We start from the raw sequence: 27,714 nt of genomic DNA, 5'->3' as shown, positions 1-27,714 counted from the left end.
AAACGCCCTCATGACACATTGTTTGAAAATTTACCGACCGAATCCTTCGAAAGGTCCTAGATATCTTTAGTCCTTTTCCATTGATCTCGCGATATACCACCCCCCGATCTCGTCGCTCCAAGTGCTTACTCATACCTTTTTATATGGCGCTGATCTCTCGTCTTTTCTTTCCATTTTGCTCCATCACTTAGCGTGTCTTTTCGAGTCTTTCAGCACCCTCCGGCAATCAGGGTTAACAGAACTGAAATCAGGTTGCTTCCCACCCGACATCAGATTTCCCTGTCGCATGCCAACCCCAAAATGCAATCCTCTGTTTTTGTTCTGTTCTGTCCCTTTTTTTGTCCCCCTTTCCCTTTCCCTCTTCTTTCTTCTTCTCCCTGCTCATTTAAGTCTTAATGTCTTTTTCTCTCCTGGTTTTGTAAATTACAAAAGCATGGGCGGAAATTTTGCTGTGTTTCATAGGGTTCGATACCTCTGGCTTCAACCTCTTTTGGGTTTGATCGTTCTAATCTTTAGATTGATGCTGGCGGCTCATTCGCGTTCCAAGGAGCCTCTTGTTTCTTGTTGTGTTGCTGTGCTACGGTACTAATTATGGATCTAATTATGATTAATCCTTAATATTTGATATTTACTATGAACTTATCTGCCAAAGACGATTAAATTCTCGCGTACTAACTAGTCGATGTGATGAGTAACGGGGGTGTAGGGTTTGTTTGGAAGCATTTGAAGGAGTGAGAGAAAGCCAAGAACTACGAGATTAGACGATAAGCACGAAGTGGTAGACAGCAGACATTGTGATCAAAAAGAGGACAGTTGTAGGAAAAGAAAAAGTAAGAAACAGTTGGTATATTCGAGTACTTACATTCAAAGTAAATAAAAGTAAATAGTACGAAGAGCGCCCAAGTACCACAGAGTTGGCGGATCGGGATCTGCTTATGTTGACAGTCAACCCGCCGCGGGAGAGACATTTTCTCCGACGGCAACCCTCAACAGAGGTAATTTCCCCTACAATCTCCGCCGGATCAAAATATATACATCGAGGATTATCAGCAACTTCAATCGCTGCTGAGTTGTCCGTGCACAATGCTTTTCTTATCACGAGCCTCTCCTTCACTGTCCCTGTCGGTGGCGCGGACATCACGACGCGCAGTTTCAGGACGTCACTTTTTCCACTCGCCCTCGTCCAAGGCCGCTATTGCCCACCCTGTTACCGCCCATGGCCCTCCTCCGAAAGCCCCATCGCCTGCATCTGGGCCTGAAGAGAAGGTCACCCGTCAAGAAACTCCAGGTCCCAGCCAAGGGAGGCCAATCGTACCGACGAGACCTGATGTCTCGGCCTTGAAAAAGCGGTTTTGGAAAAATGTTGACATTCAGGAACTACCGGGTATGTCTTCCTGTTCGCTATAGCTTGCGCCGCTCTCTTGAATCCTGGTACATGTGCTAACTTCTCTTTTTTTCTTACTCTAGAGAAAGGCGAATACCGGGTTTTACTAGACACTCGACCAGTTCGGACACCCCAAAAAGACATCCTTTCTATCCCGTCCACGAAACCGCACCTTGCAAATGCTGTGGCTTTGGAGTGGGATGTCATGACTACTGCCCAACAGGCGTTGAAAAACCATTTGATTCCGTTGACGTCGCTTACTGCGCGCGCTGAAGACATCGTACAGGAGGATAAGCGGGGGGAACACACCACACGCGACCAAATTGTGGAGACTGCGATGCGCTACCTGGAAACCGATACATTGCTCTGCTGGGTACCAGAGCAAGAGGCGCACCTCGACGAATATGATGAGAATGGCCAAAAGCGTGAAAGCCTGCGAGATGCTCAAGTACGGATTGCCAAGGATACAATGGCTTTCCTGAGCACCAAAGTATGGCCCGGTGTCGAGATCAAACCTATCCTAGACACGAACAGTATCTTCCCTGCCTCTCAGTCTCAAGCCACGAAGGATATCATTCAGCAATGGGTTCGGGACCTGCAACCCTACGATCTGGCCGCTCTTGAGAGAGGCGTGCTCGCGGCGAAAAGTTTACTTGTGGCCGTCCGACTTGTCACCGAATGGAGTGAAAATTTCCGTCACTTTCAACAAACGCGCCAGAAAAAGTTCGGTATCGAAGAGGCGGCCGAAGCGTGCAGTTTGGAAGTCAGCTGGCAGACCGACATGTGGGGTGAGGTCGAGGATACCCATGACGTTGACAATGAGGACATCCGGCGACAACTGGGCAGTGTCATTGTCCTTGTAAGCGGACACGCCAATTAATCACCCCTGCATCTGGATATGCCTGAACATACTAAGACAGCTGTGACGTGCGTAGCCTGTATTATATACAAAAAGCTTATTAGAATATAATCGCCGAGAAATGTACCATAGCGTTGAACTATCTATTTTTACATTTCCCCTCTTTCTTTCCGTTTCATGATTATTCTCGTTTTCTTCTATTTCCTATATATTGAGTTGTACCAATTCTAGCCAGCATAGAATGTGCCCGTGGAGCTGCCAAGGCGCGGAACAAGCGTCACCAAGTCAACATGATCAGCACTGGATCCCCTCTCCGGATCAAAACGACAGACCTTCGACAAGCGCATCTCGACTTCTTATCCTTCCCCGCAAACAACACTTTTCTTACATCGAAAGTAAGATCCTCGAACTGATTTGTCTTTGTCTGCGTCGACTCCCCAAGGCATCGTTGCTCGATATTTGGGAAGACTCTCCTACAGTGGGGAAGAGATGACGGAAAGGGGTGAAGAGTGAGTTGGCCGCATTGAACACACATTTCTGATACCTTGGAGCTTAAGGTCGCGGGGTAATATCTTTGAATGCCTGATGGGATGGAGAAAGAAAGAAAACAAGAAAGAAAACCTCCCCAACGGTCTGGACAGCCTAGAGCATCGTATCCGGCGGGGTAGTGAAACATCCGGGATTCATATAGAACGACCAAAGCCTCATTTAGCTCCCCCCCCCCCAGTCATTCAGGATTTGTCGGATGTCTTGCTAATACTACCAATTAAAAGGCACCATAGCCGTTCCCCAAGCGCGCTAGCATCTGCGCTCCCCCCTCGTGACGAGTCTAAAGATAACCACGGGGAATCTACCGGTCGCGAACACGGTCCCCTCGAATCCGCCACGTCTCCCTTGGACAGCTCCTCGGCATCCCCCGCCATCCACAGCTCCAACCCCAAAATGTCTCACGAAGAGGCAAACGCCCAACCCATGCCAACGGAAGCCCCCTTGGAGCCTATCCGCTCCAACCAGAGTGGTGGGAATTCCGAGAGGCCGGCTTCTGTTTCTCATCAAGAAGCCGGGAAGGTGTCCCTCGATCAGTCTGTGCGGACGTTCCGGCTTTTCGAGATCCTGCGGAGTGGTGACACTACTGCTATCTCAAAAGCCATCCAGGAGATCAACGATTCCCAAGGCGCCAACAGCCTTTCCGGCACGACGATACTCCACCTGGCCATCCAGTGTGCGGAGCCACATGTTGTGGAGTATATCCTGTCCTCCGGAGATGGTCTTGATATAAATGGTCGCGATCGAGATGGGAACACTCCTCTCCATTTGGCTGCCCAGCTAGGGAGGGGACCGTTGGTCCGCGAACTACTGGACCGCCCTTCTGTCAACGATTCGATCGTTAACTACAAAGGTCAAACCGCCCTCGACGTTGCACGCACTCCGGAGATCTTCCAACAGCTCCAGCTCGCAAGGTCTCTCTTCATAGATGCCAAAACCCAGGAAATCCAGTCGCTCGCGTCGCAGGGCGATCATGAGAAACTGGAGAAAGTACTGGAGGAACCCCGAGTAGAGGGGATAATGGATATCAACAGTCTTGACTTCGCCACGGACCCTGCGACATCTCAGTCCGGTGGGACTTTGTTGCATGAGGCAGCTAGGAAAAGAGACACGAAACTTATTCAAATTCTACTGATGCACGGCGCCGATCCCTTTCGCCGCGACAAGAAAGGCAAGCTACCACAAGACGTGACAAAGGATGATAAGACGCGTGCCATCCTGAAAAAGTCACCCGCGGCCGTTATCGCACAGCGTGGAGTCCAAGAAAAGGCCATACTCGGTACCAACTCGGCGCAAGGTATCTCGGGCAGGGCTAGCACTGGTGAGGCGCCGTTTGCCAACAAGGATGCCCGTGAGATGAGGGGCTACTTGAAGAAGTGGACAAACTATACTAGCGGCTATAAGCTCCGGTGGTTTGTACTTGAGGATGGTGTCTTGAGTTATTATAAACATCAGGGTAAGCCGAATCCGATCTACCGTTCTGACAAGTGTCTAACATTCCATTCTACAGATGATGCTGGGTCTGCGTGCCGCGGAGCAATCAACATGAAGATCGCGAGACTCAACATGGACGCGCAAGACAAGACCCGTTTCGAAATCCACGGAAAGTCGTCGGTCAGATATCATCTCAAGGCTAACCACGTTGTTGAAGCGAAGCGCTGGTTTTGGACCTTGAACAACGCTATCCAGTGGGCTAAAGACGAGGCGAAGGAAGAAGAGAAGCGCCAGACGAAACATGCTGAGGCTCTTCGCCAAGCCAAAATCGACCGGGTTGAAGGCCGAGCTCCAGAATCTCCATCTGAATCGCCCAACCTTGCCCCCACCAAGTCAAATGGTAAAGGTCTTGCACCTCCGTCTTTGGGCTACCAAAGCAGTAGTGGCACGAGACTCAGCACCTACGCGTCTCGCACCACTCTAGAGAGCACAGCCGGAGATGATGAAGGCTCTGTATACAGTGCCTATGACCAGGGCGGCGCACCAAATGAGGTTAACCGAGTGGTTAGCCAGATGACTGCTGGGCCTGATGTAGAAGGCGACGATGATGAATACGGCGACTATGCATCAAGTCGTGAGGTTCCCACAACCGACAAGGATGCTTTGAATATCACTGCCCAGTCAGCCAAACTGCAGCTAGACATTCTGGCCAACGTCGCCTCATCGTTGCAAGCAGAAAAGTCGAGAGACCAGAGCGTGACTCTCGCCGACCCGGCTGTTGATCAAGCCCTTGCTGCATATGAAGCTGCGGTAAGCAGCCTAAAGGGACTTGTACATGATTTGCTCAAGATTTCCCGCGACCGCGATTCGTACTGGCAGTATCGACTGAATAAGGAAGCATACCTTCGGAAGATGTGGGAAGAAAGCATGGCTCGAGTTGCCCAGGAGCATGATGAACTACAATCGAAGATGGGCGAATCGGAGGAGAAACGACGCCGCACGAAGCGAGCTCTCAAGGAAGCATTGGAGAACTCGGCGAACACAAGTCGCGCAATCAGCAAGACCCCGTCCCGTGTGCAGGTCACGTCTAAGGAGGGGGATGAAGAGGAGCCTCATAGCCCCGAGACGGCTGAAAGTGCCTCTCGGCCCGATGAGCCAGCAACCGAAGAACCTATCCGGCGCAAGCAATCAACTCTTTCTCATATCAGCAGTTTGTATGGATCGGGATCGGAAGATGAGGATGAATTCTTTGATGCTATCGACGCTGGAGAGATTGAGGCTGAAAACATCGCCAAGCCGGAGGTCAAGGATGAGACTGAGCAGTCCGAGGATGGGAATGCCGAATTGCGGGCTGTTAAACGCACTCAAATTGCCCCTTCGTTCAAAGGATATGAACAACCGGTCAGGACCAGATTGAAGATGGATTATGACAACCGCCCAAAGATCTCTTTGTGGGTAAGTGAAGACGTTCCTTCAGTGTATGTTGCAATATATCTAACAAAAGTTCTTACTCCAGGGAATCCTGAAATCTATGATCGGCAAGGATATGACCAAGATGACCCTGCCTGTCTCGTTTAACGAGCCAACTTCGTTGCTCCAGCGAGTGGCGGAGGACTTGGAATATACAGATCTTCTTGACGTGGCAGCCGATCTACCGGATTCAATGGAGCGTATGGTATATGTCGCTGCGTATGCGGCGAGTGAATATGCATCGACCATTGGGCGTGTGGCGAAGCCCTTCAACCCTCTACTTGGCGAAACGTTCGAATATGTCCGGCCGGACAAAGGTTATCGATTCTTCGTGGAACAAGTCAGCCATCACCCGCCAATCGGTGCCGCATGGGCTGAAGCTCCACGGTGGGATTACTATGTAAGCATCCAGCCTATGTCTCGACCAAGTTTTGAATTCTGACTAACTTTATCATCAACAGGGCGAGTCTGCTCTTAAATCCAAGTTCTACGGGAAATCCTTCGACATCAACCTTCTTGGGACATGGTTCTTGAAGCTGCGTCCCGTGTCGGGTGGGGAGGAGCTCTATACCTGGAAGAAGGTGACCTCGTCTGTTATCGGCATCATCACTGGCAATCCCACACTTGACAATTACGGATTGATGGAGATCAAGAACTGGACTACGGGTGAGGTTTGCTACCTGGACTTCAAACCAAGAGGCTGGAAGGCCACGTCCGCATATCAGGTGGCTGGCAAGGCTGTGGACCGGGATGGAACGCCCCGATGGAGCATCGGCGGTCGTTGGAACGACAAGCTCTATGCCCGCCATACACCTGGATTTGAAGCACCGGTTTCTGGCCAAGATCCAGAGTCGGCCAAAACGCTTCTAGTGTGGCAGTGTCACGACCGTCCTGCTGGAATCCCCTTCAACCTGACACCGTTTGTCATCACTTTGAATGATCTCCCGGAAAGCTTGAAAGAACATCTCCCGCCCACTGACACGCGGCTACGGCCCGATCAACGTGCCATGGAGGAGGGAGAGTACGATCTCGCCGCTGAGGAAAAGCACCGTGTGGAAGAAAAGCAACGATCCAAGCGAAGAGAGCGAGATATGAACGGGGATGAGTATCAGCCTCAGTGGTTCACTCGAGCCAAATGTCCGATCACGGGCGAAGAATACTGGGCTCATAACGGGAAGTACTGGGAGTCTCGGGAAGCTCACGATTGGAGTCGTAGCGAGGATATCTTCTAAGAGACGGATTGCTCTTTTGGGGCCGGGGATTCTTGTCGTGATAAGAGCTGGAAAATGCTCGTTGATCTGTCATGCACCTTATTGTATAGAGTAATATCAGCCAGCCTTTTCAACCAGGGTCGTCAACTATCGGACATATGTCAAATTAATTTCAAATTTGGAACGCAAATCTACAATCCTATCGCAATTAGCTAGAACAGCCAGGATTATTTTCCTTTTGATAGAGTGCTTAATTCACTATCATGATCGTAAACGTATGACCACCCGGGCTCACGTGATCCACCCGGGTCTCACTCCGGAGCAAAGAAAAAGCCGGCCGCTGCAGCGTTAGAAGCGAAAACACCGACAACAACTACGCCATTTCCCATTGAACTCAATCATGGCCGGCGGATATACCTGTGGGCGCTGCCTGCAAGTGTTCCGCAACTCCACAATTCGACTGCAGGCCCAGAGATTCCAACCGGGGCGAACATTATCCTCCGTCCGAAGCTTTGGCTCATGGCGCCATAACCCCTCCACACAAGCCCAGGGGCAGACAAAACGGCCGTCGCCGCTGGACGCTCCGAATGTAACGCGTGAAACGTCTAGCAATCCGCTGGAGACTCGAGCTCTGTTGAAACCGAACAACCTTTTCCACCCTTTCACGGAATCTCCAGCACCGGCTATCCGACAACGCGCGGCGTTCATCAAGCAGAATGCCTTCTGCCCTCATCCGAGCCACCAACCGACGCGTGCACCCGTTTCGCCTCACGATCCAGAGTCGCGGAAGTTATCGCAAGATGCCAAATCTCCGCCAGCCCACTCCCACCACGAGTGCCCTGACTGCGGTGTTCCGATCTACTGTTCGGAGGAGCATTGGATGGATGACTTCGAGGCCCATTTGGAGGTCTGCGAGACCATCAGGCAGATAAACGAGGATGATCACGATCTGAATTCCGGGCGCTTCTTCCCGGAGTTTACCTATCCGGGGCTTCAGGATGACAATTACGTCGTCAACATGACCAATTGGGACACTTTCCTCTACACTCGCGAGTTCGAGGCTATCAATGATGATCGCAGCATGCGGCAGGTCACCAGGATGCTCACCTACCCGTTGACCATTGGGAGCGTCTTGCATGAGTTGAGTCCTTATACAGTTCGCTCTGGGGGGAGGCTTACGACGGAGGGGCTTAAGAGTGCCAGTGGTGAGTTGTCGGACGTCTTACTTTAACCCTCAAGTCACCGAGCTAACTGTGAATCCCTTCAGCATTGCGGTACACCTTGCACCCCCCGAGAACAGGAGAAGGCGTCGATATGCAGGGCCTACGGCTCAAGGCCCCGCCGGTCCGTTTATTCATCCTAGGAGCGCGCGCCGAATCCTCTCTTCCTCGCGACGTATGGCTTCAGCTGAGCCATATCTTCCCGCGCTCTCTCATCCACTTGATCTTTATTGGCCCGGAGAGCATGACCAACAGGGACGCCGAGTTCCCGCTACCGGAGCGAACGCCCGAGAATCCATTTGGCGGCATCGTGGAAGACCGTCTCGGTGGACAGCTGAAGATCACCACCTATGTCGACTACTTCCACACGATGTACAACGCGCAATATTTCCAGCCGTTTGACCCGTACCTGGACTGCGTTGTTCTGTTCCACCCTGGCCTCGGTCACCCGGCCAGTTCTCACGAGTGGGAGGAAACCCTCCCTCAGCTTCTGGAGACCAAGGTCCCCATCATCAGCACGGGCTATACACAGTGGGACATGGAGAGGGACATCAACTGGGTGCATGAGAAGTGCGGCGGGGAGTTCGATATGCTGCTCGAGCCTGGGGAAAACATCTTCCGCAGTTTGCGGTGGGATCTCAACGACTTGGATCCACATGATGTATCATGTGGGAACTGGGGTCTTTGGGCGTTCCGAGGGAAGCGGTATGTCATCATTGTTCGACTCTTGGTATCAAGTGCTAACCTAAGTGTCTTCCGCAGATACGAGACGACCATGAAGGAGTAACTTGCTCTTTGACCGGTTCTTAATTCCCCTCAGCCCTTTCAATTGTTTAAAATGTATGTTGCATGCCACCGGCACTGGCTAGATTCTTGTGGATACGGTGTGGACACGGCAACAAACCATTGGACTCCCACACTCCCTTCCATGGGGCAATGGGTCTTGTATACCTACTCTGTAGTATAATTAGTTGCATTATCACGATCTAAATCTTCATTCTTGACCTTGTTTACTACACTGATAAGACAGCCGTCGACTAAACTGATAAGACTGATCATAACTACATCATCTCCTTTCTAAAAGGCAGCCATTAGTTATAACTTACAAGTACAAGTAATACCTATCCACTATGAAATGACGCAACAAGGACGCAAAACCCTAGTGTAACCTGAAACCTAGTGTACAAACTACAACAAGATAAGGTATCATATTGATGGTGACCAACCCCACCTAATACGATGTACCCGAGTGCAATTGCGCAAAAGGGAAACCACGAGAGCCGTTATATGAATCGGACCCAGAAGATAAACATATAGCCGGATTCATAAATCCCTTGAATATGTTGATTACCACCACCAGCATGGCTGGCGAATTGCTGCGTTGTATATACATCTAGTCAATGCGAGACAAGTCAGGTCAAGCAACACCGCACGATATCGATTATGCAACAAGACCACCTGACTCTCTGGGCGAATCCTGAAGCAAGCGGGCGGCTTCTCGGCGTCCCGTCTGGGGAAGAGTAGTCCAGGTTCTCCGTACATAGTATATAAACATCTGCCTGTCCATCTATGGAACCAGCCCCGCCGACATCAAAACACAAAAAACCCAGCAGCAGCCACCACAACAGCAGCCAGCACACCGGAGGACCCAGTCACGGACGCAGCATCACCAGTATGCGGAATCGAGTTGGACGCAATGGGCGTAGAAGCAGACTTGGTCGGCGTCCTGCCAACGGACGAGCTGGATCCCCAGATTGGAGTCGAGGTCGGCGTCGCGAAGGAGGAGGTAGGCGTCGCGGTGGAGCTGGAGGTGATCGGGGTGCTGGTGCTGGTGCTGGTGGGGGCAGCGGTTGAGGAGGTCAGGTCTGCGACTTTGAGGAGCTCGTAGGTGAGGGTCTCCGGCGCCGAAGGTTCCTGGGCCAGCGCGATTGGCGCGAGAGCGGCGGCCGCGATGCAAAGTGCTTTGGTGAGCTGCATTGTTGAGGATATAGCTAAGTTTCGGATTGGAAGATAGCTTTGCGGTTTTTTTCTGATCTCTCCGGTCTTGTACACGTTGCAGCGGGCAGCGAGGGATTGGTTGAGATTGTTGTTGCTTTCGCTGAGATATTATTTATATAAAAATGCAGTTTATTGTATTATATATAAAACGGTGGTGTCCGTATACCTAGGAGCTGGACGGGCAAAAACGGCGCAAAGTCAAGAAAATAAAGAGTGAATGGAGCTGGAAACGAGTGACAGCTCTTGTGGAGACAGAATAAGAAAGAAACGAGCGACGACAGCACTGCTGGAAAGAAGTTGATATATGAATGAAACAAGCAAAAGAGAAAAGAAGAGAAAAAAAGAGGGAGAGGGGAGAAGTTTGATTTGGAAAGTATGGGTCTGCGGGTCCCTGGCTAGGGCTACTTGCTATGCGCGACTCCATATCTTGCAGTAACTATGTACCGCGGGCAATTTCCCGCGGCTTAATCTGGCTAGTTGATTCTTCGGCGTGTCCTGCAATTCCCTCCTATTAGTCCATTTACCCGGGGAGACTTATCAGCCAGGGAGTGAAGAATTGATTGCGGGTTGCCGATCTGATCATTTGCGACAGACTAGCAGGCTTTTGAAACCGCTCTCGATTCAGGCCGGGTGAATCCCGGGCTAGTAGGCATTGAGGACAGTACGAGGTAATAGGCATCCTTGCAACTACTCCGTAGTCCGTACGGAGTACGGATACTATGGAAGACATTTGGACTCTTGGGTGGTTCATTGTGGGGGTTATGTTAACTAAAACTCCACTGAGGTGGAGAAGCACCAGCAACATTATGGATATGAAGGGAACCAGGAACAATAAAGGACACAAGCCAAAGCACGTGCAATCAAACCGTAAGGAAAGTGATAAATAAACGCTGTATAGGGTATTAAACGATCTCATGAAACAGGAACCCACCCCAAGCAAAGAAAACGAACCATATTATGTCGGGGAGGAACGTAGGCACGGTATATCGGTGCCCACGAATAAGCCGAGCTTTCATCATCATCATCGTATCATCACAACATATAAACGCTACTAAGCACCAAAGCAACCATGACCCAGTATCCGCTGAAATGTAGCATGGCCACCGCAGGACCGGGCGCGGATGATGACGAAGTGGACGATGAAGCGGGCTCGGACTCGTCTGACGTTGTTCCATTCGGCAGGGTCCCGTTGATGAAGATTTTCTCGGTGCCATTGACCTCCACCACCCGGACGTTGCTCCCGTTCTTGGGCTCTGTTCCATTGAACAGCGACTGGTAATAGCTGTCTTTGTCGTTATCATCGCATCCGCACTCGGCATGCTCTTCGCACAGGCAGACCACCGGGAGCGACTCATTTTTGTTGTCGGTGTGGTTCCTGTAGTGATACGGGTGACTGTAGGGATAAGCGTATGCGCCATATAGCCAAAGGCCCGGGAAGAAGGCCAGTGCTGTCGCGGGCAATAGAAACGGTGCTAATCCTAGAGGTGAGCGTCGCCCGGCCGCATAAGGGGTTGTCGCTCCGCCTCCGTAGTAAGCTCCACCACCGTACGCCGGCTTTGTGCCGGAGCCACCACGACTTGCGCCGCCGGTGTTACTGGATGATCTGGACAGACATGTGGTTAGCGGTTTGAGATCGTATTTGGCATGCCTGCAGCACTCACCCTGTTCTCCCCCCTGAGGACGAACCGCCTCCACTGCCTCCGCTGCCACCACTGCTTGATCCTCCGCCGCCGCCGCGCCCTCCACTACCTCCGCCGCTACTGCTCCCGCCGCCGCCACCGCGTCCGCCGCCGCCGCGTCGCTTCTCCAGATCTGGGTATTCATCACTTCTTGGCGCAACTTCCACGTCTCGAACAGCCAAGTCTGAGGGGGGTACCGAGAGAGACGTCGCTGTGGAGAGGAGGAGAAGGAAAACCGCTGCTGCGGATGGAAGTTTCATGTTGTCGGATACGATTTCAAGAGATATTGGTGGGTGAGGGTGAAATGCGACAATGGATAGAAGTAATGCGAATAAACCGGGAAGGTGAAAGAATAGATCTACTAGTGTATGTTGGATCCAGACGATGAATATAGACCGAGATTGGGGAGGAGGAAGAGAGAATGGGAGAGGGAGAGAGAAAAAAATCTACATGAAAAATTGGCAAGTGATGCCATATAATTGATGACTCTCATATGATATAAGTTGGAAGGAAAGAAATAAAAAGCAGGGTGGCATCATAGGCTATGCTAATATCAACTAGTGGGTACGTGAAATACTGGGCAGGGAGGTTGTTTCAGCGACCTATCATGATCCAGAGTGGGCAGCGGGGAATAAAGTCTTTGAGCCTGTATGAACGAAATTTAGTAAAAAAAAACCGACTATTCTCCTTTGATCCCAAAAGAAATTGGGAAAGATTGACTGATCGTTCTAATCGAAGTTGCATGCGGCCAGCCGCGCCCTCCACGATTCGCCTTTATCAGCACTAGACGCGCTGCGCAGCCTCAGGCCTCGAATGCGCCACGGTAATGGGCGGTCTGAGTGGATGATTCCACGACTCTGCGCCACGCAATGGAGTTTTGCAAGACATGCGATGACGACCCTAGTACCGTGGACAATCAACCAGCCTACAAATCAACATGTAGACGGGGTATTTACCCGGCGTGACCGCTGGTACTGACTATTTCGTCATGCAACAACACATCCTGTATAGCGGTTGATCCATCATTGATGACAATGAAGTGTCATAGCCACACACCATGGTATAACTATTAGAGTTTTAGTGGACGTCTCGTATAGAGGGCCAAGAGAAGGTAAGCAGAGCCCCGCCCCCTTTATTAACGTGGAAGCCACAGTCTTTGACTCCATGTGTACACAGGTGTACTCCGAAGATGGTCCTGAAGTTGCGCTCCAGCCTTGGGAGGCGCAGAAATCCTATGGTTGATCTTGTCTTCACCGATGATCAAGTGCCTCTTGTCTTTGCCTCTTGTCTTCCGGGCGCTGGCTTCAAGCGCGCTGGTATCCAACTCAGGTATGAAGGCTTATTACTGATTGGCACTTGAGATACGAGAAGATTAGCCACGCAGGGCTTTGACCTCTGCCACCTGTTCACGGGACGGCTTGTCAATCCTAATATTAGCAAAGCCCATAGAGTTTCAGCCGAATTGACGGTGACATCGTTGTCTATGACAATATTGCTACCACAGTCGACTTTCTCCTCGGCGATAGAGATAAGACTGATCGATAGGAATCGGCATTATCTTATCGCTATCACACGTGATGAAAGCGTAGATGACTAATATATTAAGCGAGAAGTTGTCAAAACAGGAGGAAAACAAACTTCATCACTCAGTGCTCACTCAGTGCTCACTTTGAAAGTCGAATCGAACGCCCACAATGGCACGATTGGAACGGTTATTCGGGGACTAGGGATCATCATCGCGCCAGATGGCCGTGTCAAATTGTTTAATGATGCAATTACGATTCTCCCTTCGACTCCCCTTGGAATATATGAGATTCCATTTCGGCAGACTACAATATCCATGCTCAAATGTGATGGTCTATCCTATAGTACATATACACCTCCACTGCAACATTATAATCCAGCTGTCTCCAGAGTCTGGTCTCTCTTTCGAGAAAGATCAGGCGCCTCGTCAAGGACCCTTCTCTGAAGGACAGTCTTCACATTTCACGTCTTGTGGCTGTGGCCGACTGGAGCTGGATTGTAGAGCTCTTCGGAGCTCATATTGGTATTCCAATGACGTTGCGAGAGTAAGTCAGGGCCTTCATAGTTCATGCTGCTCCCGTGTTCCATACGAGAGCATGACTCCTTGCGCACCTACATATATCAATACATACAATCTTAGTGTTAGACAATATAGACCCGCTTGGGTTTCAACGGTGGAATTTCATCATTTGTACGGCGTAGTCATATTTAGTCTATGTTATTATAGATGAGTCGCCTCATCCATATCACAGCTTGCTTTTCGCAGCCTCATCGTCAATGACCTTGACGACCACCTTCCCCCACGTCTCCCTGCTCCCCAACGCCTGCAGCGCCTTGGGGACGCTCTCCAGCCCAACAAAGCTCTCATCCTTAAACGCAGTACCTCTAAACTTCCCCTGAGCCACAAGATCAAAAATCCCCTGCCACACAGCGCCCACAGTCTGAGTCTCGTGCCGGGCATACTGACCCCAATGCAGCCCAACAATGCTAACATTCTTCAACAGCACGCGATTCAGCGCAACCTTCTCAATCTTCCCCGCCGCAAACCCAATCACCAGCAGACGCGCATTCCACGCCACACACTTGAGGCTCGCCTCAATCATGCCCACAGGGTCATAAACAATGTCGACACCCGCCTTCCCATTCCCCGAGCGGTGCAGCGCACACAGCTTCTTCACCTCCTCCGGCCAGCTCTTATCCCGATAATCGATAACATGGTCGGCGCCGAACTCCCGCGCAACCTGTCTCTTGCGCTCCGTCCCAGCAGTCGCAATCACCGTCGCGCCCTTCGCCTTCGCGATCTGCACAGCCGCCAGCCCGACCCCGCCAGCAGCAGCATGGACAAGCACCCAGTCGCCGGCCTGGACCTGCGCGCGGTGCACAAGACCCCCGTACGACGTCGGCGCAGTGACGAACAAGCCCGCGGCGTCCTCGAAGCTCCACCCCGCCGGGACAGGGAGGAGGGTGTGTTCCGGGGCGCGCACGTGGGTAGCGTATGCGCCCTGCGTGGCGCCGAAGACGCGATCGCCGACTTTGAAGCGCGGGGTCGTCTTGGGCGCTGTTGGCGCGGCGAGGATGGTGCCGGCGAATTCGGCGCCGCTGACCCACGGTAGCGGGGGCTGGTTCTGGTATTTTCCTTGGATTTGGAGCAGGTCGAAGAAGTTTGTTCCGGCGGAGTGGATCTCGATTAGGTAGTCGGTTGGGGAGGGCGGGGGGGTCGGTAGGGTGGTGACTGTTAGGTCGAGGGGACCCTGGAGTAACAATTGATTTAGTCTGATTGTCCGTATTGTGGAGTTTGGTGGGTGTGACGACTTACCTTGACGTATTCTTTAACCTGGACGGCGCGCATGTTGGGTATATTCCTGTAAACAAGATATCGAAGAAAGTGCTAGATAGATGGCAAGCCGCAGGGGGCAGTATCTCCGCAAGCACGGCGTTTTAGAGATGGAAAGGAATCGAATATCGATGAGATAGGAGGTATGTGGTGTAGCAAGGGGCTAATATTTGAGACCGGTGCTGGATAAATAACTGACACAGAATGACAAAGTAGTAAGCGTTGACCGGTAGTTGGTCAGTTAGTTGGTTGTTGAAGGTTGATTAATATACATGTCTTCCCCGCGCAGTCTGGACGTGCCGAGGTTGGGGTCGGATAAATCACCGACACAGGGACGGCATTGGCTGTTCGACGAAAGGTACCGCGACTTGTCTCTGTGCCACGATCTCTGGATATAACATTCGAGGCATGTCAGATGTACGTACTAACTATCTCTGTACAATTGCTAAGACAGTCAATTTGTTGCAGCCATAGCTTTTACACTGTTCTATATGTGTTCGTCACATCTATGTAAGAGATGAATGCGAAGATACCTACGGAGTAGACAACAGACTATTCTACCTGCCCTTCATCAGCAGATAGGCAATGTGATTGAGAGTATTATCTTTAAAGAAAGTAGAAGCTAAAAACTACAGTTGATTCATATCTATGAACCCATATGGACATCATCCAATCAGTTCCAGATACAACAGAGAGGGCCAGTAAACACAACAAGAACACAAATGAGTCAATATAGCCCCCGTTCTTTTCCCTGCCAAATGCAAAAAGAGAAACATAAAAAAGAAGAGAGAGAGAAAAAGAAGCGCCTGCTAATGACAATTGGTTTCTTCGCTTGCAAGTTTCCCATCGATCAATTTTCAGGATGAGAGGAGAGACACCACACACAATGCACACATACATACACACACTCGCAAACCCAAACACACAAACACACGTATGCTTACCCAAGGTATCAAGACGGTAAAAAGAGAATTAAACAGGTAGATAGAATTACATTATCAGGGAGTTGCGCCCGTCATATATCAGCGAAAAGACATTGCTCAGTTAGCTGGCACTGGCTGGTCCGATTCAAGCCCGTCTCTTGCGGAGACGATGCTCTTTGCCCTTCTTGGACTTCTTCTTGCTCTTGTCGACTGGCAGAACGAGAGGCTCGTCCTTCATGTTCCATTGCATGAACCGCAAGATATACTCGTCGATATGCGCTGGTATAATCTCCACGTGTACCGGTTCGTCAGCGCCATGCGCATCAGGCGCGGTGAGAAGACGCGGCCCAGGAGTTCCTCCCTCGTCGGGTGTATTTGCGACAGGAGTGGGAGCCTGAGTTTGAGCGGGCGTGCTTTGCGAGACGCTCCTATCTTCGAAATCGCCGTCGTCCGCGTGTTCTAACTCCTTCTGGGCGTTCTTGGCTGCGTCGATATCTTCCTTATCCTCGGCTTGTTCGAAAACCCGAGCAGTGCCGCCAACCCGGTTCGCTAACACCCGGTCCATAGCCGCGGTGGCTTCGTCTTGCCTTTCCAGAGACTCATCTCCTTCGATCTCAGGCGCAGGCTTGGTGATATACTCCGTGGTGAATTCACCCTCTTGGATGACGACATCGTCTAGCATCCGCTTTTGATTGGCCTTGCGAAGGATGTTCGATTCAATGGTGTATTCGGAGACAAAGCGATAGATATGGACGTCGCGGGTCTGCCCAATTCGATGGCACCGATCCTGGCATTGCTTGTCCATCGCCGGGTTCCAGTCGAGGTCGTAGAAAATAACGGTGTCGGCACCCGTGAGATTGATACCGAGACCACCGGATCGGCTGGACAGGATGAATGCTAGGATGCGATCGTCGTTGTTGAATCGATCCGTGAGGATTTGGCGCTGTTCGACCTTGGTTGTCCCGTCTAGCCGGAGATACCTGTGCCCGTGGATATTGAGGAACTGTTCGAGGATGTCAAGCATCTTTGTCATTTGCGTGAAAATCAATGCCCGATGACCCCCGGCCTTCAGGTCACGGAGGAGCTTGTCCAACCGCTGCAGCTTGCCACAATCGTACTGCAGCAATCTCCGATCGGGGAACGCAATCGACAAGCGCATCTGAGCTTCGTGGAAAGGATCATGGGGAGGGAACCTCTCCTTCTTGGTGAGGTGTCGAGTCTCAATAGGAGTCAGCGCTGCCTGCGTAATGCCAGACGCAACCGCCGCTGGTGTCACACAGGCAAATCTTTGCACGTAACCATCCATATTCAGAGACCGCTCCTCGATGGACTGAATCATTGATGCAATGACACTCGATCGATTAGACAGCCAGTCCGACAAAGAATGCTTCCGTAATGGGCCGTTCAAGGCCGGCCGTTGTTTGCTGTCTGCCGTGAGGAACTCGATCAGACTAGTTCCATAGACAGGGCGACGCCCATGGCGCTTTGACTCGAAATACAAGCACCTTTCGAGCTCTGCCATCCTAGTCTTCCGGCAATCGTTCTCTAAACGATCAAGGGTGGACTGAACAGTGGAGCCGTCAAAGTCCATCTTCCAGTTAGTGCGATGATATTGACGCTCCCTGAGCTGATTGAAAGGCCCATAAGCCATAAGCCTTGTGCTATCATCCGCTAGTCTCCGAGAAATATCTTCCCGTGAGATTGGCACCAGATTGAGGAAATCGAGATCCAACCGTGTGAGGGGATGTTCGTACAGCAACCGTCGACGGACAAGAAGCTCTTTGATTTCGAATTCGGTGGCCACCGATCGAGGCATCGCGAATGACGTGGAGATTTGACGGGTCTCGAAAAGGTCCGGGTGGTTGCATACTTTGCGGAGTTGCATCAGGCAGTTGATGATGGACAGATAGTTTCCAGATGCAAGGGTCTCTTTAGTTTGCGCCCGGGACATGAAACCGTCGTACAAGTATCTCTGGCGTTTCGACAGCCTGCAATAGACCACGTGCTCGTATTTTGCCGGCATTTGCTTCTCGACATCGGCTTTGAGGCGGCGCAAGATGTAAGGTCTGAGGACGGTGTGGAGTTTAGTGACCACTTGTTTTGAGTCATCATCCATCGTTTCTCTGCCATGCTCCAGAATTTGCTCTACTGGACGTCGAAACCACTCAGAGAAATTCTTCAGATCCGCGAATCCTTCAATTCCGGTTTCATCGCCATCAGACGGCATCAAGAAAAAGAGGAGGGACCAAAGTTCCGTCAGGTTGTTCTGGAGCGGTGTTCCGGTGAGTAGAAGTCGAGCACGCGTCCTGAAAGTAAGCAAAGCTTGCCACCTCTGTGAGCGGAAGTTTTTGATATTGTGCGCTTCGTCCAGGATCATGTAGTGCCAGTTTCTCCTCTTCAGAACTTGCTGGTCCTGCAAGACCAGTTGATAGGAGGTAATCAGCACGTTCCAGTTGGTATCATCCATCCAACCTCGGCGTTTTTGCCTGCGCTCTTCTTGGTTCCCGTAGTAGGTCATGATCTTGAAACCAGGGCACCATTTCTTGAATTCCATCTCCCAGTTGAGAATGACACTCGTCGGGACGACAACTAGATGCGGCCCCCAGACCCCATGTTCCACAGCCAGATGGGCAAGTAAGGCGATTGTCTGGATAGTCTTACCAAGACCCATCTCATCGGCGAGGATACCATTGATATGGTTATTGTACAGACCAGCGAGCCAGTCCAAGCCGAAATGTTGATACTCTCTTAGAATTCCCCGGAGCAAGTGCGGTACCGGTGTCTTCATCCCAGGCGCAGGAGATTCACTCGTCTGTGCAGGCTTCTCTGTCGCATCTTCATACGATGAAACGGACTCGGGTTCGGAATGCTTTGTAGCAAGGGTGGTCGGGGATGCTTCGCTAGAGTGCTCTCCACTTTGAGAACCTTCATGCCGGTGATCAGCTTCTGCGGGAAGACTTGTATGTAGAGTTTCGTCCGGCACATCAGTTGAAGCTGGATTATCGGGAACAGGAGCTTTTGTCGTTTCTGCCGTCTCAGCGTCCACACTTTCACTCTCTATGGCCATTTCATCGGCCATGGTGTCTTTTTCTACCATGTCCTGGGGCATCGATTCCGTCCCAGCTGGCCCGTTAGGGACTAGAGAGACCTCGTCCGGGTCATCCGGCTCATCATCCTCTTCATCTTCTGCTGACACTATCCTCGCATTATCATCGTCGCTATGCTCAACTATGCTATCATCGTTGAGCGACAGATCACCATCTGGCATTACCTCCTTGGAGGAAAAGAAGCCCAACAGGCCTAGTTCGTCCTCGGCATCTTCATCAGAGTCAACATCGCTCGAACTCCTGTCTTCATCGCTATCACCCATATCGTCGTCCATATCGGTAGACGCTTCGCTATCGTCCATGAGCATCGGATCCACTTCGTCAAGTTCAACTGGTTGGGATTGAACATCATCCACATCGTCAATGGGGTTCAAGGCATCGCTATTGTCGGACGAACCTGTCTCGTTCGAGACGAGCGATCTGCGATCCGAATCATGGCTGGCTCTGCGGAGATTGGCGTATTTGAGTCGAAGTTCTTCTGCTGTTAGGCCCTCGTCATCGTCCACATCATCCTCATCTTCGCCCTCCGATTCTGTAGACGACATGTTGCTTTCGCCATCTTCATCGCCAGACGCGTCACTCGATTCAATATCCTCATCATCACTCGATTCGGGAATGTCGCTGCCTGTCTCTCCAAGGATCTCTGACCTCCTTTTTTCAAAAAGCATCGTAGACTGTTTTATCGCACGATCCAAGGCCTGTTGGTCTTCCGCCTTTCGCTCTTCTTCCCAATGCGCTAGACGCATCCTATCCACCTCCGCCCGTGCTAGATCAAACATCCTTTGAAGATCCTTTGCTAGTTGTTTGCGCTTCCCGCGCATCACCTCCTGCTGTTCTCTGATGATATCCTCCGGGTCCTTGTTGCGCTTCTTCCAAGCATCAGCACACCATTGCGCAAAGAGCCTCGCCGTGTTCCGGTGACGCCTATTCTCTTGGTCAAGAAGCTTCTTGAAATACAACGCGTGCGCCACGAGATGGTCTTGATGGGAGTACTGCAGTGGGGGTTCTTCTTGTTGCTCAGGGAGGTATGCGGAACAAACATCTGAGCTCAAAGAACCTCCCGGTTCCGCAGCCGCAGCGATCCGACGTCGTTTTTGAGCCTCTTCAAGTGCAGCTGCCGGCGAGAGAATCGCGCCATCACGCGTTGTTCCATCTTCACTTTCCATCCATTCCCTAAACGAACTGTATTTCCGAGGAGGTACGACGTGCGAGGGGTGGTAGATACCCATAGAGGGTCGTTTAACTTTGAATCGGAGACGCGGGGTATGCTGGCTCTCCTCATCCCCTTCGCCATTTTGTAGATCTGCCAAGTCTGCTCCAAGCTCGTCTGCTTCGTTTGCTGTATCGGGGATGACCGTGCTCGAGTCGTTGTAGCCCACGCCAGAAGGCCGAGGGACCTGAGAAGACACCGAACTTTGAGACCGTGTCCGCGCATGATCCTTCTTGGATCCTGGTGACTGCGAGAAGCGTTTGCGTCTACCAGACGACCTCCTTGTAGCTACGGTCCTCGGGGATCCGTTGACCGCAGCATTGCCACCTTGAAGCTTCCCCCCATTCATCTCCGAATGTAAAACAGATAGAGACAAGGGCGATGCCGCGACTGACCTGCCCCTGCCAGAAACATTCTGCTTGGTGCCTTGTTTTGGGGTACCGCGCGTGGGACGCTTTTCTGGTGTCTGGCATTCAAGGGGACCCGTATTAACTCTCGAAGATCTGCGTTTGCCATCCTGGAGGAAAGAGGTCGGCCCATCGGCCCCAGCTTTCTTCCATGGCGGCGATGCCGCCCGAGAGGATGAGCGACGAGAAGGGGTGTCGCCGGCAACTTTTCGCCTTTTCGACGGAGGCCCTTCGGGCGTGTCAGTCGCGGTTTCGGTGTCTTTGTCGTCGGAAGAGTTCAAATCGGGATGCGCAGAATCGATAGGACGTTCGGAGGAAGGAATCTCGTGCGTGGTCGCTTCGAGACCGGGGGTCACGCGTTCATTTTGGTGCGAAATGCCATTCGGACTGCCGTTTTGCATGTCTTGTAACCACGGAGACAGGGGCCCTCTTCACAGTTGACCCCAGTTTTCCCAGCGAAGACGCGATCGGAAGGGGAAAAATTGGCATCAACAGATAGCTAGGAGTGAGTCAATATGCCACCAAATATTTGGCATAGTTATCGAAACTGTAGCGTGAGTGGTGATGGATTAAAGCTCTTGGTCACAGAAATTGCTTGAAGATGTGGTTTTTTCGTATTGTGACGAGGAGGCGGTCCCCGAGTATGTAAGCGCGGCCGTCTTTGTGCCTGAGGTGCCAAGGCGACGACGCTTTCCGCAAACCTCCAGTTAATCCGAACCCCGTCATTTGCCTGTCGCCAGTCCACTCATCCCATGGCCAGTTGAGCCTTTTTGCCTGCCATTGCGACTTCTTTGCCCTCACATTGCCTACAAAACGGTCAGTCCTACCTGTTGGGTAGCTTACTGGGCACTGTCAAATTGTGAGATTTCAATGCTGACGACAACGATAGATGATGTCCCAGCGGCTTTTTACCCGGCGCCTTCCTCAGGTGGCCGCTCGCTATACTGCCCCTCGGGCGAACTTCTCACAAGCCCGGACCCTCGCTGCCGCTGAGGTGAACGACCCGTTGCAGGTATGATTGTTTATACAGCTTGGGGTAGCGGTGGTTCTACTCGATCGACTCCCTCTAATATCCTACACAGAACGGCGGCTACGAGAACCCTCCCCGCGTTAAGCGAGCCTTCAGAGACCCCCGTAACGACTGGTGGGACAAGCAGGAACGACGGAATTTTGGCGAACCGGTGCATGAGGAGAATGAGATTCTCGGTGTATTCAGCCCGGAGCAATATACCCATGTCTCGGCCCGCAAGGGCTTCTTCCACCTGGGAGTATTCGTCGCAACTTTCCTTGGTTTCTGTGGTGTTGTGAGCTATTACTACCCTGATAAGCCCAGCGCTCCTCGTACTTTCTCCAACGGATTGGAGAAGGAACTGGGAGGCCCCAGTGCTCTTCCGGTGTGTTGTGTCCCGCTCCTATATTATACGTCTCGGTGTGCTAACTGGGTGGACTCTAGGCTCGCAAGTCTGGGGAGGGATCTTGGTAATTCGATCGGTCTATGTTGTGTACATAAATACGACAATGTTTCTTTTTGGGCATCAATTGAAGGATTGATCGCCAATGTTTTCTATGGTTCCGCCCATACCCGTCCCACTTGTAACAACATAGCACTTCTCCTTTGTCTTTTCTCTTATGTTCCAATCTTCTATCAAGAAATTCACTTCTATCTGCACTTTCCACGGTATTTTATGTGTTGTTCTGGCACCATGTCCAGATCAAGATCAAGCGAGGGTGTAATAGCATACAGGACAGTGATGGAACAGTGTACGAGAGACTGTAAATGGACATAGGCGCGTGTGGCTCTTCTATCATGCTCAATCTGATTGATAGTCCCCCTTTCAGACCTGTTTACAGACATTGTACGGCGACGCCCCATGTCTAGGTGTTGTTCTATCCCTTGGGTGGAATCAAGTATGAGTCGCCGCCTATCAGCCATATCCTCCTTGGGTAAGGGAATTTGGACCTTTCTAGTAATTATATGACGAACGCGCTCTAGATACCAGGCTACTGAAAAATCTATATTGTAAATATCACGGTTGCTGGTGCTCTTCTACCGTGCGACCATGCTGACCATAGATACATACGTCAGAGATGATAGGGAGGGAGCAGCTTTTTGATACGAAACGCTCCCGCAGGGGAACAACAACACACCACCCCTTTCTCCAACCGCCAACATTCCCCAGCGTACCCCCCGAGTTCTCTCCCCTCCGACCGTTTACTTGTCCCGCCTCTTGGACGCCGTTGATCTGCGAAAAACGACTCAAGTTTTTCTTTACCCCTCATTCTAGTTGGATATTCTCGTCCAGTTCCTGCTGGCTGGTCCTGTCGCAAACCGCCCGTCCATGGTCCCACCACCCGCATCCCCTCTCCTTCTGAACGCCGCGAGATTCGGATAGAGAAAAGCGCCCCCTCATGTCGACAGCATCGAACCAATCTCGAGGTCTCAACCGACGGATCAACAGCCTTCAAAATGAAGGACACCATTCGCGCAATCTTTCGGCGTCGCGCCGGCGCCCAGTCAACAACACGGCAGCCTACACCTACGCTCTCCGAGTAGCTTACCTCGCCCATCTCCTCCAGCCTCGTTCGCGACGTGTACAGAATGTACCAGCGCCCCAGCGGCCCAAGCGAGCGTCGACCTCTTTCCACGATCTAATGAGCGACTTTTCCCTTGTGAGGGACTCCAAGAGCACAAGATTCCCGCATGGATTCATATCGGAACTCGAGAAGCGGTTGACGGGCATTCTAACAAAGAAAGAGAAGCGAAAGGAATATCAGGATCCGCTGGTCGTGCGAACGTTCGCTGCCTTTCTCAATACTCTCAAGGAGCAGTCCTTCAGGAAACGTATGGAAAAGGATCGCCGCGCGGAAGATCTCGTTCTCATCTTCTATTCGAACGCCACCAAAGAGTTGAGCAAGGGCAAGGATTCGGACGATGACAGTTGGAAGTTAATGGTGGACCGACACGTCGCACTCTTTGTCCGGCTCTTTGCACTTATTCTCAAAAGTAATGAGTGGGCGAAAGATCGACCCGAGTTGTCCAACCGACTTTCGGTCCTAGAAAACAAGCTGCTCTCGCAAGATCAAGACCTTGTGCAGGGGGACAGGGCTGATACAACAGAAGTAGTGGCCCCGTTGAGCTACGATGTGAAAGACATGCCTCTCGTACAACATGTGGCGGCTATCTATGGCATGACCTCAAGCCAGGTGCAGTCTGACATAGACAAACACAGAGCCGTATGGACAGCACAGGCAGCTCTTCAGGATTTGAAGGCTTACCAAACCCACCTTAGTCTCAGCACCCCCAAAACGCTTTCCGCGCAGGACTTTGAGAATGAGGAAGCGTATGAACTGTGGAAGAAAAGCGAAGCCCCCGATCTATCGCAAATGATGCTTGCTATCGTACAAGCCAACCCAGAACTCGCTAAGAGCACCCCGGGCAGCGCACTTCCCCGATTCAACACCGGTCTCAGTGATCACAATCACGAAACAAGTCCCGGAGGGTCAGCCAGACCAACTTCGTATATCATCGACCAACCTATGGACCTGAGCTCACTTTCGTTGAGTGAAAGCAATGGCAATGAATCTGAAGAATCCGACACCTACGTGTACATACCACCGGATCCGAGGTACATGTACAAGTCCATCTTAGCCCAAACTCTTCACCACGACCTCCGGGACCATGATATCGATGCTTCGCCGGTCAGCCCTGACTCCCCTTCCATGAGGCTTTTATCAAAGCAATCCTCTGAACTTCTAAACGAAATTTGTCTCCGCTGGCGCATTCCCAACTTCTCCCGAGTTGTTCTGTTCCTTGAGGTCATTCGGACCAAGTTTGTCGATAATGAAATCGATTTGGACACCCTCGATTCGGCATTCACATTTGTCAAAGAGGTACCGTCGTCAGAAGGCAAAAAGCGCAGCAGTTTTGTGGCTTCTGTCTTTTTCGAGAGGCAGAGATGGACCATTCATGACCTTCTTCTAATGCAGCAAATACTCTCTTCCCTCCATGAAGCGCTCCTGCGAGAATTATACGACGTCATGATGGACTGCTTCGAGGATAAGCCCCGTCCAATAGGGCCGGTGATGTACGTCTTGGATAATCACATCCAGATGGATCCAAGCTATACGGAAGACGGTGAAGATATTGATCGCTTTCGCTCTTATGTTCAAGATGGGCTTGCACAGAAAGCAACGGAGAGACACCAAGCCCTTCTTAGTCAGATGGTACCTGTCGAACAAGAGGTCTGGGAGTTGGCTCACGTCATTCAGCTCTGCGATGCTATCATGAAACTTGGTCAAAAGATCAAGAAACGTTATCGCAAGAATCCAGAGATCATGGGGTAAGGCACCTATGCGATTTTTACATTTGTTATTCTTCTAACAGCCTGGCCAGGGTCAATCCTTACAAAACTCTGCTCGCAAATGTTCTTCCCATATTTTCCGAAGATGCCCATGAGATGGTTGTCAGGATAGTAGAGCAAGAAAAAGCTCAAGAGCTAGAGATACCGATGGAAGACGGTTTTGAACTATACAAGCAATTGGCTAGTTTGCGCCGCATCTTCGCTGAGGAACTTCCTGGGTATAGTATCCCATTGCCCTTGTGCGTGAATCGACAGAAACTGACGTCACAATAGATCCCCTTTCCCTTTCCAGGTCGAAAGCCTGCTTGGAGAATTCGTTTGGCGCTGGATTCGGCTTACTGATCAAAAGATCATGGATTGGGTCGAACAAGCCATCAAGCAAGATCAGTTCAAAGTCCGGGCCGATGACACGACAGAGATGGCTCCCGAAGAGTCCCGGCACAGTGTGTCAGTTATCGACATTTTCCGCTCCTTCAATCAAGTCATAGAACAAATGATTGGTCTTGAGTGGGACGATGACTTCCAATATGCAAAGTTCATGACCGCTCTCTCCAGGTCGATTGGAAAGGGCGTGACGAGGTATTGTGAGTCACTCGAGCAGATGTTTGCCAAAGAAATGGACCGCCTCTCGCCGGATCAAGAGGCGGCTATGAATCAAACTGCTCAGGAGAAATTGATGCAGATGGCCAAGGAGGCATGGGCAAACAAAGAGAAGATCGAACCCTTCCATTTCTTCCCACAGGTAAATCAACCCCTTTTCGATCCTTGTCTCTCGCCATAGTATAAGAGATAGCTGACAGTATGATAAGTCTCTGGTCAAACTGAACAATGTCGAGTACGCACTTTCTCAGTTGGACAAGCTTGAACGTGAGATCAATGTCGATGGTTGCGCAGAAGTCATCGCGCAACATGCACCCCCTCAAACTCTGAAAATGCGCAGGTCGGCAACGTATGTGTTTACGATCAAGGTTGTGGAGGCTGAAGATCTCAAAGCTTGCGACATGAACGGAAGCAGCGATCCCTATGTCGTATTGACAGACGAGTATCAGAAGCGGATCGCGAAGACACGCATTATCTACAACAATTTAAATCCACGATGGGAAGACGCCGTCGATATCACGACGCAGGGCCCTCTTAACATCATCGCTACTGCTTGGGATTGGGACGCAGTAGGCGATCATGACTACGTCGGACGGACCTCGATCAAGCTTGATCCTGTCCATTTCAGCGACTTCCTTCCGAAGGACTACTGGCTTGACCTGGATACGCAAGGCAGACTTTTACTCCGCGTTAGCATGGAAGGAGAACGAGATGATATCCAGTTCTACTTTGGCAAATCTTTCCGAACACTGAAGCGTACCGAAAGGGATATGACTCGCAAGATCACGGAAAAGGTAGGTCAACCCATACTTCATTATGGGCCCAAGCTAATTGTTTCCAGCTCTCTGCATACATCACGTATTGTCTGTCGCGGCGAACTCTTAAATCACTGCTCTCCCGAGGGATCAGTATGTCAACCGTTTCGAACTTCCTCAACCGAAACCGTGCGCAGGCCACGGCCGTAACACCCTCCAATGCAGACATTGAAAATGCGTTGGCGCCCCTCTTTGTCTACTTCAACGATAATTTTGCCATAATGAACAAAACCCTCACATCTGAAGCCATGAGAATGGTCATGGCCCGTCTATGGAAAGAGGTCCTTGCTACAATTGAGAGTCTTCTTGTGCCTCCTTTGTCAGACAAACCGTCGCATCAAAAGCCTCTGACAATGCAAGAGGTCGACATCGTGTCACGCTGGCTCGTGCTCCTTCTGAACTTCTTCCACGCCATCGACGACGAAACGGGCGAGGCAAACGGAGTGACCCTGGACATTTTGAAATCACCCAAGTACCACGAGATCCAAACGCTGAACTTCTTCTACTTCGAACCCACCGAGAACCTCATCCGGACATCAGAACGGATGGCCTCAGCAACGATCCACCGACAGCAAGCCCACAAAAACCGAACATCAGCGCCTCCTCTCCTGGGCTCCTCGGGGCCAGGCACCGTTCTCGGCCTCCCCAGCGCCCGGCGCGCAAAGAGCATCATGCTCTCGCGGAACCTCGGCACAATGAAAAAGCTCAAGGAAGAAAGGTGGCGCGAGGCCCAAGCCGAGCCCAACGACGACATGATCCTGCGGATTCTCCGCATGAGACCTGAAGCAGCAGGGTATTTGCGCGATCGAAGCCGGCAAAAGGAGCGTCTCGCCGCCGCGGCAGCCGCAGATGCTATTGTGAAACAGAGCTTGATGGCCGGTGCGGGGGGGAGAATGACGGGGACTCTTGGACGGCGGTGATTGACCGCTTGCATACTTTTTTTTTCTTCTTATTTACTTGTTCGATCAATGTAATGATTCCCATTTAGTCAAGCTTGTGATTACCTTGCGTTTACTGGGCATGTAACCGACTGGTCGACATAATGAATGAGGGAGTTAGTCAATATGATTGTTTATCCAACTACGAGCACTGCATCACCCTAGCTTTAAGATCCAAATAGCGAGCCTTGAAA

General features: G+C 51.3%; 9 protein-coding genes across 9 annotated transcripts; 4 read left to right on the top strand and 5 right to left on the bottom strand.

The window, feature by feature from the left end:
- Positions 1–985: 985 nt before the first annotated feature.
- P168DRAFT_276002 (ATP synthase complex assembly protein ATP12) lies at positions 986–2,377 on the top strand. Its single transcript, XM_024835526.1, has 2 exons — positions 986–1,384; positions 1,468–2,377. Exons 1-2 carry the CDS (start codon positions 1,084–1,086, stop codon positions 2,262–2,264), a joined length of 1,098 nt encoding a protein of 365 aa, XP_024689251.1. The 5' UTR covers positions 986–1,083; the 3' UTR covers positions 2,265–2,377.
- An 838-nt stretch (positions 2,378–3,215) lies between these two features.
- Positions 3,216–8,911, top strand: P168DRAFT_300009 (uncharacterized protein; the record flags this gene model as incomplete). Its single annotated transcript, XM_024838383.1, has 8 exons — positions 3,216–4,245; positions 4,300–5,678; positions 5,740–6,093; positions 6,155–6,870; position 7,015; positions 7,257–8,109; positions 8,172–8,829; positions 8,887–8,911. 8 exons carry the CDS (start codon positions 3,216–3,218, stop codon positions 8,909–8,911), a joined length of 5,016 nt encoding a protein of 1,671 aa, XP_024689250.1.
- Positions 8,912–9,504: 593 nt separating this feature from the next.
- On the bottom strand, positions 9,505–10,194 carry P168DRAFT_293495 (putative extracellular serine-rich protein). Its single transcript, XM_024837823.1, has one exon. The coding sequence runs from the start codon at positions 10,099–10,101 to the stop codon at positions 9,715–9,717; it is 387 nt and encodes a 128-aa protein (XP_024689249.1). The 5' UTR covers positions 10,102–10,194; the 3' UTR covers positions 9,505–9,714.
- A 52-nt stretch (positions 10,195–10,246) lies between these two features.
- On the bottom strand, positions 10,247–10,708 carry P168DRAFT_71075 (uncharacterized protein). Its single transcript, XM_024842121.1, has one exon. The coding sequence runs from the start codon at positions 10,544–10,546 to the stop codon at positions 10,289–10,291; it is 258 nt and encodes an 85-aa protein (XP_024689248.1). The 5' UTR covers positions 10,547–10,708; the 3' UTR covers positions 10,247–10,288.
- A 373-nt stretch (positions 10,709–11,081) lies between these two features.
- P168DRAFT_71071 (uncharacterized protein) lies at positions 11,082–12,203 on the bottom strand. The gene is made up of 2 exons (XM_024842120.1): positions 11,784–12,203; positions 11,082–11,725 (listed from the first exon to the last, which is right to left on the bottom strand). Exons 1-2 carry the CDS (start codon positions 12,059–12,061, stop codon positions 11,155–11,157), a joined length of 849 nt encoding a protein of 282 aa, XP_024689247.1. The 5' UTR covers positions 12,062–12,203; the 3' UTR covers positions 11,082–11,154.
- A 1,868-nt stretch (positions 12,204–14,071) lies between these two features.
- Positions 14,072–15,174, bottom strand: P168DRAFT_307531 (NADPH:quinone oxidoreductase family protein; the record flags this gene model as incomplete). Its single annotated transcript, XM_024839116.1, has 2 exons — positions 14,072–15,076; positions 15,142–15,174. 2 exons carry the CDS (start codon positions 15,172–15,174, stop codon positions 14,072–14,074), a joined length of 1,038 nt encoding a protein of 345 aa, XP_024689246.1.
- A 607-nt stretch (positions 15,175–15,781) lies between these two features.
- swr1 (putative SNF2 family helicase/ATPase (Swr1)) lies at positions 15,782–21,384 on the bottom strand. The gene has a single exon (XM_024837822.1). It carries the CDS (start codon positions 21,205–21,207, stop codon positions 16,228–16,230), a length of 4,980 nt encoding a protein of 1,659 aa, XP_024689245.1. The 5' UTR covers positions 21,208–21,384; the 3' UTR covers positions 15,782–16,227.
- A 311-nt stretch (positions 21,385–21,695) lies between these two features.
- On the top strand, positions 21,696–22,640 carry P168DRAFT_260161 (uncharacterized protein; the record flags this gene model as incomplete). Its single annotated transcript, XM_024834658.1, has 3 exons — positions 21,696–21,818; positions 21,889–22,200; positions 22,260–22,640. 3 exons carry the CDS (start codon positions 21,696–21,698, stop codon positions 22,287–22,289), a joined length of 465 nt encoding a protein of 154 aa, XP_024689244.1. The 3' UTR covers positions 22,290–22,640.
- Positions 22,641–22,963: 323 nt separating this feature from the next.
- Positions 22,964–27,511, top strand: P168DRAFT_260158 (C2 domain protein). The gene is made up of 5 exons (XM_024834657.1): positions 22,964–25,146; positions 25,200–25,385; positions 25,441–25,909; positions 25,977–26,561; positions 26,609–27,511. Exons 1-5 carry the CDS (start codon positions 23,216–23,218, stop codon positions 27,500–27,502), a joined length of 4,065 nt encoding a protein of 1,354 aa, XP_024689243.1. The 5' UTR covers positions 22,964–23,215; the 3' UTR covers positions 27,503–27,511.
- The last annotated feature ends 203 nt before the right edge of the window (positions 27,512–27,714 follow it).

Source organism: Aspergillus campestris (assembly GCF_002847485.1).
Source record: "Aspergillus campestris IBT 28561 chromosome Unknown P168scaffold_14, whole genome shotgun sequence".
Taxonomy (NCBI): domain Eukaryota; kingdom Fungi; phylum Ascomycota; class Eurotiomycetes; order Eurotiales; family Aspergillaceae; genus Aspergillus; species Aspergillus campestris.
This window is presented reverse-complemented; position numbering and strand designations above follow the sequence as displayed.

Excerpts from the sequence above, each read along its gene's own strand:
- P168DRAFT_71075 (XM_024842121.1), bottom strand. The coding sequence starts at position 10,546 with ATGGAGTCGCGCATAGCAAGTAGCCCTAGCCAGGGACCCGCAGACCCA.
- P168DRAFT_276002 (XM_024835526.1), top strand. The coding sequence starts at position 1,084 with ATGCTTTTCTTATCACGAGCCTCTCCTTCACTGTCCCTGTCGGTGGCG. Across the intron at positions 1,385-1,467 it reads TGACATTCAGGAACTACCGG|AGAAAGGCGAATACCGGGTT; the intron begins GTATGTCTTCCT and ends TTCTTACTCTAG.
- swr1 (XM_024837822.1), bottom strand. The coding sequence starts at position 21,207 with ATGCAAAACGGCAGTCCGAATGGCATTTCGCACCAAAATGAACGCGTG.
- P168DRAFT_260158 (XM_024834657.1), top strand. The coding sequence starts at position 23,216 with ATGTCGACAGCATCGAACCAATCTCGAGGTCTCAACCGACGGATCAAC. Across the intron at positions 25,386-25,440 it reads TTCGCTGAGGAACTTCCTGG|ATCCCCTTTCCCTTTCCAGG; the intron begins GTATAGTATCCC and ends ACGTCACAATAG. Across the intron at positions 25,910-25,976 it reads CCTTCCATTTCTTCCCACAG|TCTCTGGTCAAACTGAACAA; the intron begins GTAAATCAACCC and ends CAGTATGATAAG.
- P168DRAFT_293495 (XM_024837823.1), bottom strand. The coding sequence starts at position 10,101 with ATGCAGCTCACCAAAGCACTTTGCATCGCGGCCGCCGCTCTCGCGCCA.
- P168DRAFT_71071 (XM_024842120.1), bottom strand. The coding sequence starts at position 12,061 with ATGAAACTTCCATCCGCAGCAGCGGTTTTCCTTCTCCTCCTCTCCACA. Across the intron at positions 11,726-11,783 it reads TCCTCAGGGGGGAGAACAGG|ATCATCCAGTAACACCGGCG; the intron begins GTGAGTGCTGCA and ends ATGTCTGTCCAG.